The 21,976-nt window shown below is 39.4% G+C and overlaps 1 protein-coding gene across 2 annotated transcripts in view; it reads right to left on the bottom strand.

Annotated features, from left to right (window-relative positions):
- The window catches only part of COL4A1 (collagen type IV alpha 1 chain), a 120,303-nt gene that overhangs the window by 10,847 nt on the left and 87,480 nt on the right, over positions 1-21,976 (bottom strand). For both annotated transcript variants that reach the window (XR_012579140.1, XM_074535968.1), the window contains exons 25-46: positions 21,226-21,417; positions 20,217-20,385; positions 19,769-19,861; positions 19,566-19,670; positions 17,986-18,083; positions 17,532-17,682; positions 17,082-17,195; positions 16,510-16,677; positions 15,873-15,962; positions 15,137-15,289; positions 12,280-12,378; positions 12,100-12,189; positions 11,123-11,262; positions 10,138-10,268; positions 9,958-10,034; positions 9,111-9,209; positions 8,550-8,600; positions 6,489-6,674; positions 5,709-5,842; positions 2,268-2,340; positions 1,540-1,611; positions 108-236 (exon numbers count right to left, since the gene is read on the bottom strand). Coding sequence is in view for 1 of the 2 variants with exons in the window: in XM_074535968.1 (XP_074392069.1) it covers positions 108-236; positions 1,540-1,611; positions 2,268-2,340; positions 5,709-5,842; positions 6,489-6,674; positions 8,550-8,600; positions 9,111-9,209; positions 9,958-10,034; positions 10,138-10,268; positions 11,123-11,262; positions 12,100-12,189; positions 12,280-12,378; positions 15,137-15,289; positions 15,873-15,962; positions 16,510-16,677; positions 17,082-17,195; positions 17,532-17,682; positions 17,986-18,083; positions 19,566-19,670; positions 19,769-19,861; positions 20,217-20,385; positions 21,226-21,417 (2,614 nt within the window). In the remaining variant the exon portion in view is untranslated. The remainder of the gene's footprint in view (positions 1-107; positions 237-1,539; positions 1,612-2,267; positions 2,341-5,708; positions 5,843-6,488; positions 6,675-8,549; positions 8,601-9,110; positions 9,210-9,957; positions 10,035-10,137; positions 10,269-11,122; positions 11,263-12,099; positions 12,190-12,279; positions 12,379-15,136; positions 15,290-15,872; positions 15,963-16,509; positions 16,678-17,081; positions 17,196-17,531; positions 17,683-17,985; positions 18,084-19,565; positions 19,671-19,768; positions 19,862-20,216; positions 20,386-21,225; positions 21,418-21,976) is intronic.

Raw genomic sequence — 21,976 nt, 5'->3', positions numbered from 1 at the left:
TACAAAAATTGGATAATATTATACCAAAAATCTTGTAGTATCTAGCCTACCTTTGACTATTTTACATTACAAAAATATGTTTCTACTGGCAAATTAGAAACTCTCACCTTGCTGTCCTTTGGGACCTGGAAGTCCTGGGAATCCCTTGAGACCAACTGGTCCTACAGGTCCAGGTAAGCCAGGATCCCCTTTAATAAGCTGAAAAAGACCTGGTGGGCCTGGTGGGCCTTGTAAACCTGTGGAAATCAACCAAGAAAATCAGCACGGATTTAGTATATCACAAATTAAAAAAAAGTTACCTTGTATTGCCATTTATACAGTCGGAGACTGGAGCCTGTCACAGATAGTCACAAGATATCAACACATCCTAGACTTTACATGTGAACGAAACTGCAAAGCTTCCCAAATTGAAGCCTATCTATGCTGGTATCTCCAGCCAAACAGACTTCCCATGGACTGAAATAGCTGTTCAGACCTTAGGCTCTATGGAGCTGTCTCAGCAAGTCTGTAAATAACCCCAGGCTGAGTGGTGTAGTCAATATGCTGGAAGGAAGGGATGCCATCCAGAGGGACCCTGACATGCGTGACAAGTGGGCCAGTGGGAACCTCATGAAGTTCAACAAGTGCAAGGCCAAGTGCAAGGTCTTACACGTGGGCCAGAGCAATCCACAGTATCATTACAGACTGGGGGATGAATGGATTGAAACAGCCCTGGAGAGAAGGACTTGGGAAACACAAGTGGATGAAAAACGGGATGAGTCGGCAATGTCTGCTTGCAGCCCAGAAAGCCAATACAGGGCTACATGAAAAGAAGCATGGCCAGTAATGCTCCTCCTCTGCTCTAAGAGCCCACGTGGAGCATTATATGCAGTTCTGGGGTCCCCTGTACAAGGAGGGCATGTACCTGTTAGAGCAGGCCCAGAGCAGGGCCATGAAAATGATCAGAGGGGTGGAAGAGATCTTCTATGAAGACAGGCTGAGAGAGTTGGGCTTGTTCAGCCTGCAGAAGAGAAGGCCTGAGGAAGGCCTCACTGCGGCCTTTTAATATATAAAAGGGGTTTATAAGAAAGACAGAGAGATTTTTTACCAGGATCTGGAGTGACAGAGGAAGGGGTAACAGTGTGGAAGAAAGAAGTGTTTACAGGAAGAGTGTTATTTAGATTGGACTTAAGGAGGATGATTTTTTTACTGTGAGGGTGATGAAGCACTGGAACAGAGGTTTCCAGCGTATCTACAGAAGTTCTGTCCCTGGAAGCATTCAAAGCCAGGCTGGATGGAGCTCTGAGCAACCTGGCCTAGTGAAAGATGTCCCTGCCCATGGCAGGCAGGTTGAAACTAGATGATCCCTTCAATCCCAAACCATTCTATGATTCTAATCTGACCATTCAGATAGTGATACATGACACCTGGTTTCATATTCTGAGTTTTTACACAGAAAAAAAAAGTGATGGAGTTATAGACACAAATAACAACAAATTAATAAAAAATAACCATTTTACCAAAAAATCTGAGGGAAAAAAGCACAAGTCTTCATTATACCTTTAGATCCAGGAAGACCTTGGTCACCTCGCTCACCCTTAAGGCCTGGGAAGCCAGGAGTCCCTTTTGGACCTGAAGTCAAAGGAAATATTTGCATTAAAATTCAGTCATTTCTTGATCTGGAAGGATATGTGTGGAATAATCATGTATGACCCTCATCCTCATGATCCTGGAAAGGACATGGCTTTATTTGCTCAAGTACTTTTTAACTATTATCAGAAACATGATACAAACGCCACCACTAAGTTACAAAAGAAATAATATCATTATTACTTTAATAATATCATTCTCTAGATTAAAAGCATTACATTTTTTCTGTTAAAAACGGTATTTTTTATACACCTGGTGTTTTCATGTACATGATGGTGACACTAGCAGGAATTTACTCAACAAGAGAGACATACAGACATCACTTCCTCACATATAATTGTTTGCCTCTTTAATTCTCAAGAAAATCTAGAAGATTCTTGACTGGTAGCATCTAACAATCAATTTTACATCCATCTTTTAAAGGAATTGCACATTTAATATTTTCAATGCAAGAACAGGCAAGAGACAAAAAAATCTTAAGAAAAATCTCAATGCTTTTCTGTTTTTTGACACAGCTTTCAGTGTCAGTAATTATTAACATAGAGTCAACATTCTTTGGGCATTTCTTTTGAGAGAGGAAGGATATGAAAGAGATATTTTTGCATACTTTTCAGGAGTATGTTAAGTTTCCTCCTCACCTGGAACACCGGGAACTCCTGGAGGTCCAAGATCACCCTTTGGACCAACATCTCCTGGCAAACCAGGACTACCCTGCATAAAAGAAAATGTGAAATATAGTTATCTTACACTATTATGATATGACTCTCAAATAGACTGGGTATTAATGGAAACCTATGAAAAAAATATAATACAACAAAGCCATTAAATTTAAGAAATGGTGATTCTCTCCCTTGATTAGCTTGAGAAGCTTCTCTTACAGGAACAGGAGTGACACTTTGCTCTTTCTAAACTATTTTTTGCCCTCAAAGATACCAGACCAGAATGAGGTACTACTAGCACTGCAGCCAGTAAAAAGGTTCTCAGCCACAGACCATATAATTATGAAAAACATCTGCAAGCACAAACCTCAGCAGATAGTAATTTCAGTGCAGTCCCAGCAGGAGGTTGCTGGTTAGATAATTAAATGGGGTAATTCTAGCAGACTTGAAAACTTTTACATTCACACATGGGATGAAATTAAATATGCTCAACAATTTATAATTCTCTGAAGATTTTTACTTTTCAACAGGGATAAAACACTCAAGGACTTAAAACACTTCAAACACAATGGGAACTCCTCCCTCTGCCTTCACTATTCTAAACTGTAGCCCTGAAATTAATGGTAACACATTCACTGTAGCCTCACTTCAAGGAAAACCAAGACCCTTTTTCAAAGGACACTGTAAATAGTCATTCAAATGGCTGCCAATTTATTTTCTTCTTTTGTCTGTTGCAGATCAAAAAGCTTGTTAGTATAGTTTAGAGTTTCTCCCTGGCTGATTTGGTATGATGGTGATAGTTTACTATATAATAAGACACAGAACACAGGTGGAGGAAAAAAATAAAATCCGTTTGCTAAGTAACCCACCAACCAGAAGCTGGAGATGTGAATTAAACACACAGTGAAAAAGAATACCAACAGTAGAAGTCATCTTATCATATTTGCAGAGCAATAAAATAGGCACATAGGAGTGATTTTTCATTCAGTGCAAGTTAGATGTTTATATTAAGGTGAGAAGAACAAAAAATGTCCAATTATTTTCACTGATTGTAAAGGGAGATGACTAGCTCAAAAATGAATGCCCACAGTTAAACTTCTAAAGACTCCAAATTAAACAAAAGAAGTGCTACTCTCAAGAGTGCTAAGGCAGGCATCAATGCAGTAAGATTCCCTGGTTACCCTCAGTCACACAGACACAGTGTAGAGGATTGCTTAAAAAAAATACTGTCCCTTTGTATGACAATATGTGAACTTCTGAAGCCCAAAACAGGAGGGCTAGTTTTCATTCAGAAGGCACTTATGAGTCAATCACATTAAAAGAGGGGGTCTTAAATATATATATATATATATATATATATATGTTTTAGGTTATAATTATAAAAAATATTTATAAGAGGAATTTATTGGAAGCTTTCCATCAAAATACATTTCCCATAACAGTATGCATTTCCTAAATGTTTTTTCTCATCAGATACAGCTTGGTAAACAACTCTTTTGGGTCTGTTCCAAACAGAACAAAACTATTTCAGGAAAATGTTTCTTCTCCCGTTACAACACTAAAATGAACAGGAAAAACCCATGAGATTTGTATTTCACAGTCTGATCTCTGCATTTACTTTCTTTGGATACAATTTTTGGACAGGTTGTGTCATTCATGTTGCAACAAAATCTCCATTCTGATATAGGTAACCATGTACCTGGAGACCTGTATGAGCAATTGAGCCGTAATCAGGGTAGGAGCCTGTCACACCGGGAACAGTGGAAACTCATCTTGTATGTATCATCAGAGGAAGCTTAATATTTAATATCACTCTCACTGCAGCATTTCACACTGAGTTAACAACCTGCTACTATGAATTATGGCTCAAGGATAGTGAAACATTTTTTCTGATTGAAGGCATGGAATCAAAACCCTTAGGCATTTCCCATTCTTTCTCAGCAAACAGTCTCAGACTAGTATAGCAACCAGTGAAAAGGTTTGCAATTTCCTGGGGTATAGAAATTTAGCTCTCTGTAAAAGCAGTGCAAATTATTAAACTAGGGAAAATATACTGGAGGCTTATGTTGGAAATTACTACCTTCAAAGCTCGTATGGTACAGTATGGTACCAAATATAAAAGGGCTGAACACAGAAGCAAATCCTTAAAGTCTCTGTGAAGTGACTACTGGATGCAGAAAAAGATGCACTAGATCTTTGCATTATCAAAAATAATGTGGACCTTTAAAGCCCTGCATTTTATATCAGGACCTTATTCCTGAGTCTTTCTTCCTTTTGTACACTAGGAATTTTCTCATCCTTTTTTCCATAAATATTATTTTTATTACTATTGTCCTTTTTTTAATAGAATCATTAAGATTGGAAAATACCCCTAAGATCATCAAATCCAAGCATTAACCCAGCACCACCATATTAACCCCTAAACCAAACACCTCAAGTGTTCTATCCACACATTTTTTGAACACTTCCAGGGATGGTGACTCCACCACTTCCCTAGGCAGCTCATTCTAATGCCTGACCACCCTTTCAGTGAAGAAATTTTTCCTAATATCCAATCTAAAGCTCCCTTGGCATAACCTGAGACCATTTCTTCTTGTCCTCTCATTTGTTACTTGGGAGAAGAAACCAACTCCAATCTGGCCACAACTTCCTTTCAGGGAGTTGTAGAGAATGATAAGGGCCCCTCTGATAAGGTCCCCTCTGAGCCTCCTTCTACACTGGGCTAAATGATCTCGATTCCCAGTGTAGTAGGAAAGAAGGAATGAAAAGTTAAAAAACAGAGCATATTTTTCAGTGTGGAAAAAGGGATCATACACCCTGAGAGAAAGAATAAAGAAGACAAACTATTCTGGGTGACTGTCCTATTCTACTTCGCTCTCATTAGTATACTGAAAAGTGACTATTTTAGGCCAGGGAAAATGAATAATATATGACAAAAATGTATTAATACTATTGCCTGTTTGTAGTTCTAAAGCAGCAGCAATATTTCATCACTGACAGTACTGAAACTGCACTTTATTTGAGAGCCTTCATAACAAAAGCAAACAGTTCAGGTAATTTCAGAAGGCAATTTATCATGAAATATGCAACCTTTAAAATTAACTAGTAATGCATTTACCAGATTTATGGATGTGCTTCAGCCATCCCGTGCAGTTAAAACACTGTAAATTATATTTTGGGTGTTGTATGTTACCACTCACTATCTATAAATTTCTAATAAGTTCATTAGCTCACTGGGGCAGCCTTTCCAAGGAGAGCATTGAAATGCTTTCAAACTGACTTTACATCATCAGCAGTGAGTGCAAAGGCACTTTGAACATAAAATATCATTGTTTTGAACAAGAAACTGTATGATTAATATATCTATTAATTACAAGAACCAGCTTTCAGCAAATCAAGAGTGTACTGAAAGTAACTTACTGGCAGTCCTTGGGAACCCGGATCACCTTTCATCCCTGGACCCCCAGGGATCCCTGGCCAGCCATTGCTCCCTTGCTCTCCTTTGGCCCCTTTCAGACCTGGAGGTCCTGGTGGCCCTATTGGACCTGGTAAACCTGAAAAAACAGAAAAAAAGTATTTTGCAGCAAAATTGGCTTAGAGTAGTATTTCATGGAGGACAAACAAGGTGTACAGACGGTCAGAACCAAAATAATTGTTGTTCCATTTCAAGAAAATAAGTAGGAGAATCTGTTGCAGGGACACTTGTTATCCAATCCTCTCTCAGCCTGTAGCTGACTGAAATCAGAGGCAGTTTTCCACATGTGCAGAACAAGCAGATAGTCCATCCTCAGGCATAAACATGCTAAAGATACTTTGTACTCTGCTCCACTCTCCTCCTTAGCCTCTAGCACAGGCCACTGCCATGGAAAGGCCAGGCTGGGTCGTTTTTAAATACATTAAACTCAGCACATATGAACAAACAGCCCTGGATGCCTCAAAACAGTAAATAAAGTCCATAGGGAAACATGGAAATGGGAGGCAACCTTCTCAACACTTGAACAATTTCTGGACAAGGTGCTTGAGGATATAAAACCAGCCTGTTCTAGGACACACTGCCAAAACTGCCAGTGAACAAAAGCTTTCCACTGACCTGGGAGAAGACGATGAACAAAGATATGCAATATTGATTGTATTAATAATTAATTAATTAGGCAAGCCTCGATGACCAGCAATACTTTAATACTAAAGATAAAGAATTACCTGGAAGACCAGGTTGGCCTTGGGGTCCTCTGTCTCCTTTAGGGCCTTCAATTGCACTTCCTGGCAGCCCAGGAAGACCTTGGTTCCCTTTAGGGCCTGGTGGACCTGCATATCCTGGTTCCCCTTTCAGGCCTGGGATCCCCGGACTTCCTGGGGATCCTGGAAAACCCACTTCACCTTTCGCACCTAAGATTTGAAACAACAACAGAATATGATTAGATAGATCACAATCACTGAAACCTTCTGCCATATTATCCACTCACAGTAAGCTTTATTCTTTTTGAATACACTGACCTTAACTTCATACATTTCTATAAAATGTAAAACTTCACGCAAAATGTCTGATTCTTCACAATATGATATAAAATAAGAGGAAAGTAGTTTGATTGACATACCTTTTCTTATCTAAACTCATCACTGGACTATTTTTAGTCACTCTTAAAATAGATTAACATTCAGCATCTCTCTACCACTCCTTACACAAAGATTATAAAGCCCCCAAACCCTTACTCCACAGCAATTATTATTTTCATAGTCAAGTAATGGATGTTGTGCTTGACTAAGCACAAAAGGTCTTGCTCCTGGAGAAAAATGGAATACTTTTTTACTAAGATCTAGATTTGGACTCGTTGTACTTACTTTCAGGCTTGTACAAATAGTTAACAATTGCAATTCAATCTAGTTTTAGACTGAGCAAAATATAGAATAATTGGTATAAGTACAATAACAAAAAAACCCAAAACTTATAGAGAACACTATCCCTAGGTCTCTGCTTGAGCAGAGCAGGTTTTTAAATCCTTGACTTGTTTCTTTGGAATACCAAAGAAATATCTTTAGAATACATATTTACTCTAAACCCAGATATTTTTAAATGAGCTGAGCTGACAAAATAAGAGATGGGGAAGGTGAGAGAAGTGTTCTCATAATCTAGCGCTCTACGTGCCCACCGAGCTACAATTAGAACATTTGCTAAATTTATTAAATATTTAACATTAGGGATTTCACAGTAGTTAATGATTATTAATTAGTCTAAGATGGTAAATAAATGATATCCTGAAATTCTGGTTTATCACTTTGGTTGTCCAGACAAGTTTCCTTTATTAGTAGAATGAATAAGTGAGGTAGGGCATTGACATTTAAAGCTATGTAAGTTCTTCAAAATTTGCTGTGTCATGTTAATTTCATGGATGAACTACTTGAACTGTTTGTGTTTTCCACAATAGAAAATTGTGGATAGTTAAAACTGAAAATTCCCCCACTATACACAATTTCTTTTATCAACAGCAGTTTGACATTTCTTGACTACTGTATCTATTGCAGCCTAGTGTCTAGGATATACTTATTTCATTAACTGGAGCATGGTGCCTTACAGACACCTTGAACAAGCACTGACTCAAGCCAATCAAACCACTCTCATAGCACAGTGTAGTGACACACTTCCAAAGAACATAAGGGGACTTGAATTGTCATGGTCACGCGACTGTACCCAAGCAATTAAGTCCCGAGCCCAGGTAATAAAAATTTTCAGTGGGATCTCAGCAGTACTCTGCTATCTTTTGCATCTCTGCATCATGCTCCTGTGCATAGCTTAGACATGCTCAATTGAGATACAGTAAATGACTAATTTAGCAATTAATATGTCTGGGCTGCAAAACAGGTTCAGGCAAAAAGATCACTACAGTATCCTGGCCACAAAACCACTACCTAAAGCTGTCTGTGCACAGAGCCTCACTAAACTTTGATTCTTGCAAAATTAGTAGGAAAACAGAAATATCTGGAGTCAAAACACAGCACACAAATACGGGAGTTATTTATATTACCTCATCACACCACAGCTTGCAGAGAATTCCACACTATGAATAATTACCTATTTTAGGGTATATCTAACTCCAAGATGTTGGCACTGTAACAGAAACCAGTATTTGAACCTCTCAGAGCTTCTGCTTGCTCTGAGAAGGCATAGGATGTAAAAGAATGAAGTAGAAAATATGTCTGCATTACAGAATTATGGTTATAGTATGTTGGGAAGGAGGCTTATAATTGTTTAAGTAATTGTTTTACCTTTATCTCCCTTTGCACCAGGAAATCCTGGAAGTCCTCTACCTGGGAGACCTGCAGTACAGAGACAGCAGAAAATGAGAAGTCAGGAAAGTACTTACATTTAACCTATAATGAATAAAACTCTATTATGCAAATACAAATTTCAAATAAATGGCTTATGCAAAAGTTCCTCAGGGCAGAGGCTGTTTTTGTTATGTACTGGTATTGTATTTAGCACAATGGGTCCTGTATGACTGAAAACCCTACCCAAAGAAAAGGCAAGGCTGCTCCACTATTTCACAGCTAAGTTTCAGACTGAAATAACTGCCAAAACACAATTCTTTAAAGTATTACCAGCCTTTGTGAAAGAAATTCTTTCAATATTACATTGATTAAACACAGTTGCTCATCTAAATGATCACATTGCAATGCTGGATGATCTTAAGACATCAATATTGACTTTATTTTCTAAGGTTTCATCCAAAGGACTCCAAACCAGGACACACCTCTATCAGCTACTCTTGTGCAGCCTGTGTCTGTGCATTTTCATACCATGGGAACTGAAGATGACAGTCACAGTACCTTGTTCACCCTTTGCACCAGCTGCACCTGGAATCCCATCATAACCTGGTTCACCCTTCTGACCAGTGGCACCAGCAGGACCCGGAAGACCAGGTTCACCTGAAAAATCATTGACATTTTCATTTGAACTGTGACTTTTTTTTTTCTCTCATGAAAAACTTCACTTTTTCTTTTGCTCCCACAGAGACCAAGCAGATATTGCGTGATGACTTCAGTGTGACTTTTCACTGAGTTTACTTCTGAATTAAATCAGTCTGAGACAGGGCTCAAATATTAAAGATTTTGACACAGCTAATTGTCATGAAGCTCAGTGAGTTTAGAACGCAGGACCTCTAGCAAAGACTTGTGAACAGCACAGTCCACTGTCCTGTAAAATGATGTGTCCTGCAGCCAAAAAACTGAGAACAGAAGACTCCAAGATCAAAAATGTTCACAACAGCAATGGATTTACTCTCTTTGATACTAACCTCTTTCCTTTCTAACAGCAGTGAAGTTATGATAATGTGGTGATTCAGGTTTGGGCATAAAGATTAACTGAATTGTTTTTAAATTAACTCAGAAACAACAGAAATAATGGCTATAACAATAACTGGTCCTGTGGAAGGTGGTAAAATCTATTCCTCCAACAATGCAAAAGAGAGTGAGCCCCACACTACACTGACTCATATTTACCTAGGAAATATGTCAATATTTTCAAGCAATGACTTTTTTGCTTATGAAATGAACAAATGCACTGCAAAATATCTGAGCCAAAATGAATGTAGAATGCAAAAGATTTTGTTTTAGCCACTGCCTGGAGACAAACAATATTTTAAGTGTCCTTTGTTGGTTGATATTTCTTTTTTACCTGGTTCTCCTTTTAAACCTGGAATCCCACTTAAGCCAGGAAGTCCTTTTTCACCCTTTTCTCCATGGCGGCCAGGGCTTCCTAAAAAAAGGAAGAAAAATGTGTTTCCATGTGGGATATTTGATATAATTTTTACTTCAGTTTTTCACTGCAGTTTCTGTTTTGTAAAAGCATAAACACTTGCCTGGAAATCCTGCCATGCCAGGGGATCCTTTGGGACCTGGGGCACCCGGCATTCCAGGAATTCCTATATTACCCTTTTCACCTTTATCTCCAGAGAGACCTGGACTACCCGTTCTTCCTGGTTCTCCCTAGAAGAAGAAGCACACATAAAATCCAGACATTAATTCTGAAACAGTTTTTTCTGTATGCAGTGGTAGATGTCTCCCCTCTTATCCATCTGAATTTAAAGAATTCCATCGTTCTTCCACTTCTACACAATGTAATTTAGGATTAAATTTGATATTAAATTCCACTATCAGAGTTTTTCAAGCAATTTAGCAATTCCTTAATACCTACAAATGAAAATGAGCAGTCTTCTATGCATTTTTAGGATGCATTTACAAAGTCTTTTCAAAATTAGCCTTTAATTTATTACACTTCATCATATTAAAAAAATGTCTTTTTTTGAGTCCTCAGTAAGTGTGCTACCAGATTAGCAGGTATTATTTTTTACTTATAAATTCATTATAACTTTCATTGTACAGCTAGGAAAAGGAATATGAAACAAATGAGAACCCTAATAGATACTATTAGAGATTAAATTAAACTTTACAGACAGTATTAGCACAGTTCACTTTTCAGTAGTGGCTGAGCACTGTATAGTATCTTTGTAAAAGTACAGTAACATTATTTTAGTGTGATTATTTTCCCTGTTGATAAAATGCCCTTTTCACATTATTGACTTAGTATTTTTTAAAGTTCTTCCCCTTCCCTACCATTCTAGCACTGTCAATTAGCCTGTTTTGAGCAGAGATACTAAAAAAGAACACTGGAGATATTGGTTCCATCAAACAGAATGCATCTAAACCTGTACATATGCACACCTTTCAAGTTTTTCATAAGGCAGTTAAATTAGCATAATAGAAAATAAAACAGCTTAAAGGCCAACAGCATCTCTTCAAGTGCTTGGTAGAGATAACCAAATCCTTAGGGGTATAAATACCTTCTCCCCAGGAGCCCCTGGAAAGCCAATTCCAGGAAAACCTGGTGCTCCTTTGTCTCCTTTTTCGCCTTTTTGCCCAGGGAACCCTGGTGTGCCTGGTGAACCTGGTACTCCAGGAAGACCCTTTTCTCCAGGTGTTCCTAGTAAAGGGAAGGAAAATATGGGTACATCAGAGCCAGTGGTACCTTAGCAGTGTTGACAGTGATGTTTCAGTGTTGCTTGGGCTATTCAGAGCTATGAAAGTAAGTAAATTTTCTTTTGAGATTCACTCTCTAAATGGGACTTTTTATGGGATGATCAACTCTACTCATAGAAGACAGTCATAATCTTGGATTCAGAGTAAACAAAGATCTTGCTAAAAATATGAACTGAATAAAACTTTATTTTTATTTGATTAATTTCTAATAGTACTACAAAGTGACTCCTCTGCAGCATATGTTTTCTGTCCTCATTTACTATTTCAGACTTTCACATTTGATTTCCTAAATATGCTAGACACAAGGTCATCCCAATGAAGACAAGGTTTCCATGTTGAGTTATAGGTCCTTCTCCATTTTATTCTTTACCAATCCCTTCCACAACAACTTTATTCCCAGACCCCTACAGTTCATAATTGACAGGCAGTACGCAGCAGCTCACCATATCTTTCAGAAGGGGGAAAATACAAAAGAAGCTTAATGCAGTTCACAGGCTATCAGAGACACAAACAGGCACCACTCAAAAAACTGCCTGCCTGAAACAAATACAGAAAACCTAAAGATCCAGCTAAAGGATTTGCATGTAGAAACTTAGGAAACCATCCTATTATTTGTATATGACAATAGGATTGAAAAGCAATGCCTCAAAAGCCTAACATTCAGTCACTGCAAACAGTGCAATTGTTTAGTAGATCTACACCAAAAAATATTCCATTCAGATTTCTCAGAATGTTCTATATTAATTAAGGAAAAAAATAAGAAATTCCTAGCAATCAGTACCTGGCAGACCCATTTCACCAACCGATCCTTTTTGTCCTGGAATTCCTGGATCCCCTGGGTACCCTGGGGGGCCTTGATCACCTTTTGGTCCTATGGACAACAGAGAAATGAAGAATCCCATCACTAACAAAGTTTAAAATACCTGACAAACAGTCTGTCTGCTGTTATCTTCAGACATACCTGGCTGTCCTGGAGTACCGGGTTCACCATCTCTCCCTGGAATTCCTGGTTCTCCATAATCCCCACGTAGCCCTTTTTCTCCTGCTTCTCCATGGTCCCCTGGACACCAAAAAGAAAAACACAGTGAGATCATTTTTATTACAATTTACTGTAATTACATACAATAATCCTTCTAGTTAATTTTTGATCACTGCTGCTTCTCTCTGTTGAACAAGGAAATGGCTTAGTAAAACACAACTTTCAACATTAAACCAGTACTGAGAAAAGGCTGAAAACTATTGCAATTTTATGGGTGCCTGTGCAAATTACAAAGCAAGTTATATCTATAAAAGAAATTGAAGGAATGTGTGTTTGAGTTAGATTAGTAAGTTGTTTGAAAAGTGGCCAACAGATGTTAACAGAAATTACTGATTTAACTGTTCAGCTCTCTAAAAGGGCACATGTGAACAACTAGTAAACAGACAGAAATTTGCTGTTTTCCCTGTTCCATTTAATGTAAAGCACCTTCAGAAGGCTTGATCTCTTACTCTCTAGTGTGCCCCTTCTCCAACTTTATGTCCATGCCATTTGGTCATAAACAATTCTGTTAGTGTTGCATAGAGCTGCAGGACAATAGGTTACTGAAGATAAATCACTGAATGTTTTTAAGTAAGCAGCTTTCATTAAAAACATTTCAAGATTTACAAACCCAAATTTTTTCATTAAGCATCACTGATAATATGCCATAAAAATTCAGTGTCTTATCTGCACAGTTTGTCTTTTGGAAGCTTCTAAAAGCATTACTGTGATATTCATGTCTAGAGGAATGAAGGCAGCCAAAAGATCAGCAAAGCTATGGAATATAACTAAATTATTTTTCTCTGCTGGTACTAAGTATCTTTTGCTTGGAGAGGATGAGGCAAGAGCAGAAATTTGGAGGCTGGGATCTGTTTGGAACCTACTCTTCCAGGCTGTGTGAGCCAGGCCAATCTGTAGACTGCATGTGGTGAGGAAAAGGTAGAGTGTAGAAGTTTGGAAGCATGCATTGTTAATGATGGAGAGATTAGTAAATTAGAAACCAAAGAAATTAACCATTTGAATTTCTCAGCAAAGGTTTCTTTCTTTGCATGTAAAAAGTGTGCCTAATTTAGATTTCTAGGTACAAAATAAAATTAACCATCCTACACGCCAGTAGTAGATAAGGAAATAGTGAAAACGACCTATGTGGTTTTAAGACTTTACATACCACTGTACATACCAAGACCAGAAACAAATGAGAAAAAATAATCTAGATTAAATCTTTATAGGCTGGGAGCTACATTAAAAGTTCTCCCAGAAGCTGCATCTCAGCTGAAGGGCAGATGTACTCACTGCTCACTGGCTGACGCCCTCCCCTGCAGCCCCTGGCTGCCCAAGCTGCAAGGCACTACTTACCCACATGCCCAGGTTTCTCTGAGACCCAACCAGAACACGTGAGCCCACATCTCCTTCTGACAATTAGCCAGGACATGGAGATAAGAGGTAGCTAAGACTGGGATACTCTCCTGTTTCCACAGTTCAAATACAACATAGTATAGTTATTAGTGATTCACTGTCAAACTGGAAAGGAGTCTGCCCTAGAATGCACTGATGAAATGTACAGATGACACTCGAAAGGAAAGGCTCAAAAAGAGGACAGGATTAAACTACAGAAGGATTTTGAAGAGTTGGAATGAAGCTTGAAAATAATCACAATGAAAATCAAAAAGCATAATGCACCACATGTGTGATAGAAGAAGTCAAAAACACGCAAACAAAACGAAAAATTATTACACAGTAGTTTAGAACTAAGGGACTAAGAATTATAGCTAATCACAAACTCAGTCAGCTATTGTTTCAAGAAAGGGAAATTTCATTCTAGTCAGGCCTGAGTTGAAAGTACTTTGCTTGTTTCAGCAATGTGCACTCTAACAAGGATTCAGCCAAACTGGAGAGCAATCGCAAAGTATAAAAGGAACGATAATTGTTTCAGAAAACATGATATACTATTAAAGCCTGAAGGACTTGGTTGAGGAAAATTAAAGACCACAATATCTCAGTAGCTCCCTTCTAAGCTCTACATTTCTATTTTAACAAAAAAAGTAACCATTTATTAAAAACTCTTATTTTTTAAGTAAGATATAATGTATAGTAAGAACAAAAAATATTAAAAATATGCAAACTGTACACATTTTTTCTTTGAAAAGAAATATAGGAGAGAAAATTATTTCAAACAAATAATTTATCAATTAGCAGTAAAACTAAAAAACCAAGAAGAATGTATTATCTAAAAAAGCGAACAAATCTATAACCATGAAGTTTCTAAACAGAAAACTGATTGTCCTTCCCCTGCATACTTCCAGATATTTCTAAACTGATATAAGTTGATCTGTTGGTATCAATGACATAAATGCATTTCTTTACTGAATTTTCTTCAGGTCACAAGAAAGTGTGCCAAAAAAGGCTGCTCACGTTTTTTCTTATATTATCAGTTGATCTTCATGGCCACAACTGCATGTTTTACATGAAAGACAGCTTTTCCCTTCGGGAAAGCTCTAGTTTTACTTTTAAAATTTCTTTTATTTTCAGAGAGTCTTGTGATTAAAGAGGTAAAATCAATTATAAAAGGACAAATTGAACCTCTTCTGTTCAAACAAAACCCCTCTGATCTGTGATTATTCTTTTTTTCTATATAGTTGAAAAACACCAGAAAAATATCTATATTTGCTATGCAAAATTCTTTAATTTAATTTTAAAAACTGTTGCCTAAAACTAACACAAAATTGAATTCAAAGTACTTCTGCTTGGTAGTATATGAGTGTTAATTCCACTTATTCACACATTTAGAGAATAAAGTTACCTTTTTCTCCTTGATCTCCCTTCTGGCCTTTGAGGCTAACCATGTCCATGTTGTCTATTGTTCCAGGTTTTCCTGGGAGACCAGCTTCACCTTTATCTCCCTTAACACCAGGATCACCCTGTGGTCCAATTGCACCTTTGAAACCTTGGCTACCTATAAAGAGACAGCACTGAATGTTATAGGGGCATATAAAACTTTGCAAGAATATTTAGTAGACAACAACAAATTAAATTAGCTATTTATTCAGATTTTGAGCACCAAATACCATGTTCTGGAACAGCTCCTATGATCTTTTTTTATACTTCACAATAGTTCTGTCAGAAAGTTGACATATTTTTCCCACTTCCTAGCCAATAATTTTAGTCTCTTGAAACAATAAGGACAGGGGTTTGGCAGTAATGCAGAGTATTATCTGAGGCTCTTAATTAAGACCTTCCTGCTGGCTTTTAATAATTTCAAATAGTGTATTTTTCTTGGAGTAATACCTATGGCAGCCCAACACCTAGCAAAATCTTATGCTCTTGAAAAATTGATCAAAAATCATGTTTTGGTGCCCAAACTCATGCCTGCTCCTAGAATATGGCATTTTATACTATTTCTAACTTAGAGGTAAGTCTCTTGACATAAACAGTTCCTTAGGCCAAGTATACTCCTTATCTTTGGTTATTTCTCAACTTCTGTTGGGGAAAAGGTGTGGGGTTTGCAATTTTTTATTTTGAGAAAATTTCTCTCTTACCTTTTTCACCAGGAAAACCTCGCTCTCCAACTGGCCCAGGAGTTCCTGGCAACCCAGGCGTTCCCATAACTCCCATTTCTCCTTTGGGTCCTGAAGCCAAAGAAGAAGAGTTAATAAAAAAAAAATAAAGCAAGTAGTGCAAAGAAATACAAGAAACAGAATTATTTACTGCCTATCATATTAGGAGTTGCACTGCTTAAGGAAAAATGAGACAAAGAAGATGATTAAACTAAAGCAGCCCAACAGAGAAAACAACAGTACAAACAGTATTATGAAAACCAGAAGAAAACAGTTTGTAATGGGTTTCTGACAAATTCTTAAAACTCCTTATTACAGCAAATGATGCTGTCATTAACAAAGGCATTATTAAAACCATACTCTGTCACTAAAACTGTGCAGAATAATCCTCTTTCATTATTACAGGCTGAATTCAACCTGCTGGATTTGGTCCATGAAAGGACTTCAGCAGCAGCAGTTCAGTTACATGTGCAGAGCTGCTTTACTGACATCAGTCCTTGCATTTTCCCAAGCTTGGGCTCTTTGATCAATCAATTCCTAACTGAGTGAAAGGGTGTGCTATCACAACTTAATGAAACAGCTGTCAAAGATGCTGATTTCTGAGGGACAGGGCATTTACCTGTTGATCCTTTCAGTCCAACAGCCCCCTGTGGACCTGGCAGGCCAGGTAACCCCACAGAGCCTGGGACTCCTGGCTGGCCCGGGCTGCCTTTATCCCCTTTAGGTCCTGGCATATCTAGACCTGGGATACCAGGGAAGCCCCTTTCTCCTTTTATTCCAGGAAATCCTAGGAAAACCAGAAGATACCAGATTAGTCCTTAACAAAACACAAGGAAAACCATTAATAAGCATATCTGACCATGTTCACCTGTGATTCACAAATTAAATGGCACAGAGGATGAAGACTCAAAGGCCAACAGCAGAACCAGTCCTCATTTCCTAAGAGAGGCTTTGAACCTGTATCAATAACCCATCAATGACCCGAGGAGACCAATCCAAATGCCAGAAATCCTCTCAGGAGGCCTCACCCTTCATTTTGGACCACATGGAGGAGGCCCACTGGCATGCCCCCCCATCTACCCCTATCATCTTCACACTGCAAAAAGTTCTCAAGCAACACTTTTACCCGTGTTACCCACTTATGTCAAAATTCTGCTCTTAAGCAGCATCATGGGAGTATTCTCTGCTCACCTGGTGGTCCCTGGGGTCCCGGCTGCCCAGCAGGTCCTGGCAATCCTGGAGGGCCCAGCCCTGGTGCACCTGGAGGGCCCTGCAAGCCTTGGAGACCTGGGAGACCAGGGTCACCTGCAGGGAGACAGGAGAAACATAGACCAGGCCTTCTCTGATGCTGTTCGATATCTTGCTTGCTGAAGACGCCAGACAAGGTGCTTTGGAAGCACATGGCCAAGGAGACTTCATTCAGCCACCAACACCTCTAGGCCTGGGCTTGGACAAAGGGCTGCTCTTTGCTGCTAGCATTTACTACTGGTGGGTAGTAGGAAAAAATGAGATTGGAAAAGAGCAATTCCCCAAGCTATCAGTAAGATATTTCAGTAATGAATGGACTTTTCACTGCATCTGCAGGAGAGTGACTTTAAAAAGGAATACAAATACAGAACTGTATTTTTCCAGCAACGTTACCTCTGAATCCCTGCTGTCCAGGTATGCCCGGAAAGCCCTGCTCGCCACGTAAACCAGGCAGTCCTGGACTTCCCTTCTCTCCAGGGATGCCAGCTGGACCAGGGGGGCCTGGCAATCCCTTAGGGCCAGGTAGACCTACACCAGGTTCACCCTAGCCAAAGAAACACAATAGATTAGGAAACAACACTTCAAAACCGAGAAATCATTTATTGAATGTAATTAAATCATCCCATATAGGGCTTATGTACAGACCTCTGTACATGACTTCAGGGGAGAGCTGTAAGCCCTTTAAAAGTGTTAATGCCAAGCATTTATCCATCTGCTTTGTCTCCTTGTGTGCACAGTGGGAAACATAAAATGAAAGGCAGTTTGGCCAATTTCTAAAGTTTTTCCTTGCTCACATTCCTGTCAACATGGGGAGTCACAGATAAAAGTATCAGCAGCTGACAGCTACCTTTTGGCCTTGTAAACCTGGAACTCCTGGCAAACCATCCAGACCGGGGGTTCCTGGAGTTCCTGGCTGACCAGGTGAGCCAGGCTGACCTTGGAAACCTATAAAACAAAGCAAAACAAACCATGAGTCTCATCATTACCCTCTGTCTTTAAGTGACCCCTGCTGTTTCTTTAAGCCTCTAAACTGAACTATTCACAAGGACGTGTTAACAAAGACCTGGGCAGTCAAACTTCTAGGCCTGTCAGTATGCAAATGTCCCAACAAGATTCAAACACTGACTTTTGTGCAGCAGTTGGCTTCTGATGAGAAACAATCACCCAGAAGAAATAAATGCTAAGTGTCTCCTCTTAAGTAATAGCCTTGTGAGTTCATCTCCCATCTCCCCTGTGAGAAACATCATGCAAAACCGGGTTCCCAAAGTCCTCTTCAGAAAAGGCAACTTAATGTGTGGGGCATCAGACTGAGGGATGCACAACAAAGCCAACCTGTGAATCAACACCTTTTCTGCAGTATATGTCTTGTGACACGTTCTACGTGTCCTGCTGAGGGTTTCATACAGAAGGCTTCTATGCCAGAGCCAGCCCATGAACTGCACCTTGGGAACGCAAGAAGGAATACCTACAGCATTCTGCAAATCCCTTAAAGATAGCACTCACTCAACATTAGCACACGTACAACAAATTCAAATGAAGCAGGCAGAAATCCAGCTTTTAGGCTAAGACCTCAGAATGTCATTGGGCAGGGCTGAGTTCATGGAAGGGTCCTTTAAAGAAATATATTTAATGTGTCATTTCTTTCATCTGGCATCAAAGTGCATACAGCAATTCTTTTACAGATACAATGGGCCTTTTCTGTTCAGGTCCCAATGCACTCTCAGAGGAATCAGACATGGTTACAGAGAAAAATATGCCCTTTCTCATTATTAGATTTCTGACCCTCCCAGTTCATTCGTGTGTGGAATCATAAGAAATAATGACAAAGACACAAAAGAATTTTAGTGATTAAGGTGGCTGCTGAAAGTTCAGTCATCTAGTTCTAAATGAGCAGCAGTAATGTCAAAGACATCTTCAAAAATTCCAGAACATTTAGATTCCCTCTAAGCTACTTGCATATGCTGACAATGGCCATGGAGGGAAGACTACACCTATGTTGAGTAAGCTGGAATTCTAACCAAGACACTCTTAGCTGTCTGGGACCCAGCAGAGCTGTAAGCTCTGGCCCACAACTGTTACATCAGCATATTATTTGGACCAACTACATGCAGTGTTTTTCATCTCTCAGAAGGGTCATCTCATCTCAGCTGCTTCAGTTGCTGCAATGAAAGAAGCTGTACCATTTCACTTTCCATCTGGCAGTAGCTGTGACTTGTCTGTAGGTGCACCACTGCACTACACAAAGCAAGGGTGCAGCTGAACTCTATTGAAAGAATGCTCCCTGAGCTGCTGGCTGACTTTGGCAAGGGATCTTCTTCAGCTGCACCTCCCAAATCCATGCAGCTATGTCTGGATTACAGTGCAGACCTAGGCCTCCACCCACACTCCAGTTACACCAGCCCTGTTAGATGGACAGCTTTATCTTACCTTTGGGACCTGGAGGTCCAGGGAACCCTATCCCTGGCTGCCCAACAGCACCTTTTTCTCCTGGTAGGCCAGGTCTGCCTGGAAGCCCAGGATTCCCTTTGTCACCTTTGCAAATAAAAACAAGACAAATGTCAACACAAAGGCTAACTTCTGGGGAACAGAACCATCCTGATCATCAGACAAAGATTAACAGACTGCTGTACCTTGGGGTCCAGGGAAACCAGGTGGCCCAGGAAGGCCATCTGCCCCAGGAGGTCCAGGGAGCGATATAGTTCGTCCTGCTTCACCCTTTGCTCCTGCAAATGTAAAGTTGTATTAGAGTACAGGAACTGATGAAATAAAACAAGGGACTGCTACCTTGGCAGCATTATCAGTTCATTCATACCATTAAAAGTGACTTGTTATGAAGTTTTTTTGGTAGAAACTTCGTAAAAAACTAGGATGAACCTGAACCATCCCATTTTGCCTAGCAAATCCTTCAAGACAACTGCCCTCAAAAATTGCAATTATACTGGTGAAAGAGAGCACTGATTCAAATCAGCAAGTCTTTTTATTTCAGGCTTAAATTCCGATGATCTTCTAGGCTGTACCATTTAAAGGGCACAATTTAAAATATTTTTTTGTATTTTTTAAAACACATTATAGCATTACCTGGAAGTCCTGGTAAACCCGGGGTTCCAGCAAAGCCTCTGTCTCCTTTTTCACCAGGTAATCCTGCAGAACCTATCCCAGGAGAGCCAGGGAAACCTCTTTCACCACGCACTCCAGGGAATCCAGGTTGGCCAGGGGGACCACGTTCTCCTTTCAAACCAGCTGTACCCTAATTTTTGGAAAGTGTAAGTGTACTTCTTGCCTGGCTGGCAAGACAGAACACATCATCCTCTCTGAATATTTTGTAACTGGGATTTAGCACAGGTATCTGTAATGTTGAAGAAAGTGGATTTTTTCTACTCAGTATAATAGAATGAGGTTCCATGTGGAATAGTACATGGAGATCACATCTAGCAATGCAGCTAACTGTTACATGTAGGCCATGTTTCCAGTAGTGGATCTGGGAGCAGAGGTGAGCTCCACATTCAGCTCCATATCCACATCAGCTCAACTCCATCAGAGCCAGATTTTGAGGCATTCACTTCCACAAGAAGAGAAATATGCTAGAACAGACTTGAATCTTGTCTTCACAATTTCTACTTGGATAACTGAATTTGTTCAATCATCTCCAAATATCAGCTAAATCACTCACACTCGTTCTCACTATCAAGCTGTGAGAAAGGCAGAAAGGAATAAAACTACTGTTCATGTTTGAACCTTTTCTCTATAGTCCTGAAAGTAACAAGCCATGCTGGATGCATTTGAGTCAGATTACTTATTTGCATGACATGTTAAAAGAAATCGTCTGAAAAACCTAGCTCTGAAATAGTCTGCTGTTGAAGAACTGTCTTCCTCACTACTTCCAGTGAAAATGGAATCGTCTTCTGAGGAAGAATGTACTACTCAAGTAAAAGAATAGATGTGGAAAAATAAATGAGGCCAATAAACATAAAGCATGTATAGGGCACAAAAGCATGTGAATTCTGATCTGATAGAATGTACAGTTCAGTGAGTAAACATAAATGAGCACACAGTAGGACAATATGCAAACATAAAGAAACAAACATACCGCTACTCCTTTTGGACCCGGGGGACCTGGAAATCCATCTTTTCCTGGCCTTCCTTCTCTTCCAGGAATGCCTGGCTGTCCTGGGAAACCAGGATCTCCCTTTTCGCCTTTCAGGATAGAATCGTAGGTAAAATCTCCAGGTTCTCCTTTTGGCCCAGGGCTGCCCATAAGTCCTGGAGTGCCGGGGGGACCCTGAAATTTCATCAATTCAGATGTCATCAGTTGCCCTACAAACCCTTCAACTATAAAAGAAAGCAAACCTCAGAAACTGAATTGCAAATCCAAATTAAGGGAACCACCAAGTCAATGACTGAGGAGGTCAAATGAGAATATTTTCCAAGACACAGCAGTCTTAGAAGCAGAAAGCTTCTCCCTTGGGTAGTTTATTCATAACATTCAGCGGATGTGAATACATGGGTTCAATCATTATTAATATTCATCAACTTTGAACAGCTGACCCAGTCAGTTGGTAATATCAGAATATAATGCATGTGCTCAGAAAATAGTTTTGTAACCTCTTCTGGAAAGAAACTATCTACCTAATGGTATGCCTACAGGATTTCCAGAATTTCAATTTTTCCCCTATATATTTTCTAGGACTTGATTGAACTTGTCTTATGTGAACAATCTCTATAATTTCTAGTGACTCAGGGCAGTAAAACACAAGCTTCATGGGCAATGTCCACTATGTACAGCTCATGTGTGCCCTCCACTTCAACCTGAACCAGAACATGGTCTTTGGTAATCTCTT

The sequence above is a fragment of the Zonotrichia albicollis genome, chromosome 2 (genome assembly GCF_047830755.1).
Source record: "Zonotrichia albicollis isolate bZonAlb1 chromosome 2, bZonAlb1.hap1, whole genome shotgun sequence".
Taxonomy (NCBI): Eukaryota; Metazoa; Chordata; class Aves; order Passeriformes; family Passerellidae; genus Zonotrichia; species Zonotrichia albicollis.
The sequence above is the reverse complement of the archived record's forward strand: the minus strand, read 5'-3'. Positions and strand labels throughout refer to the sequence as shown.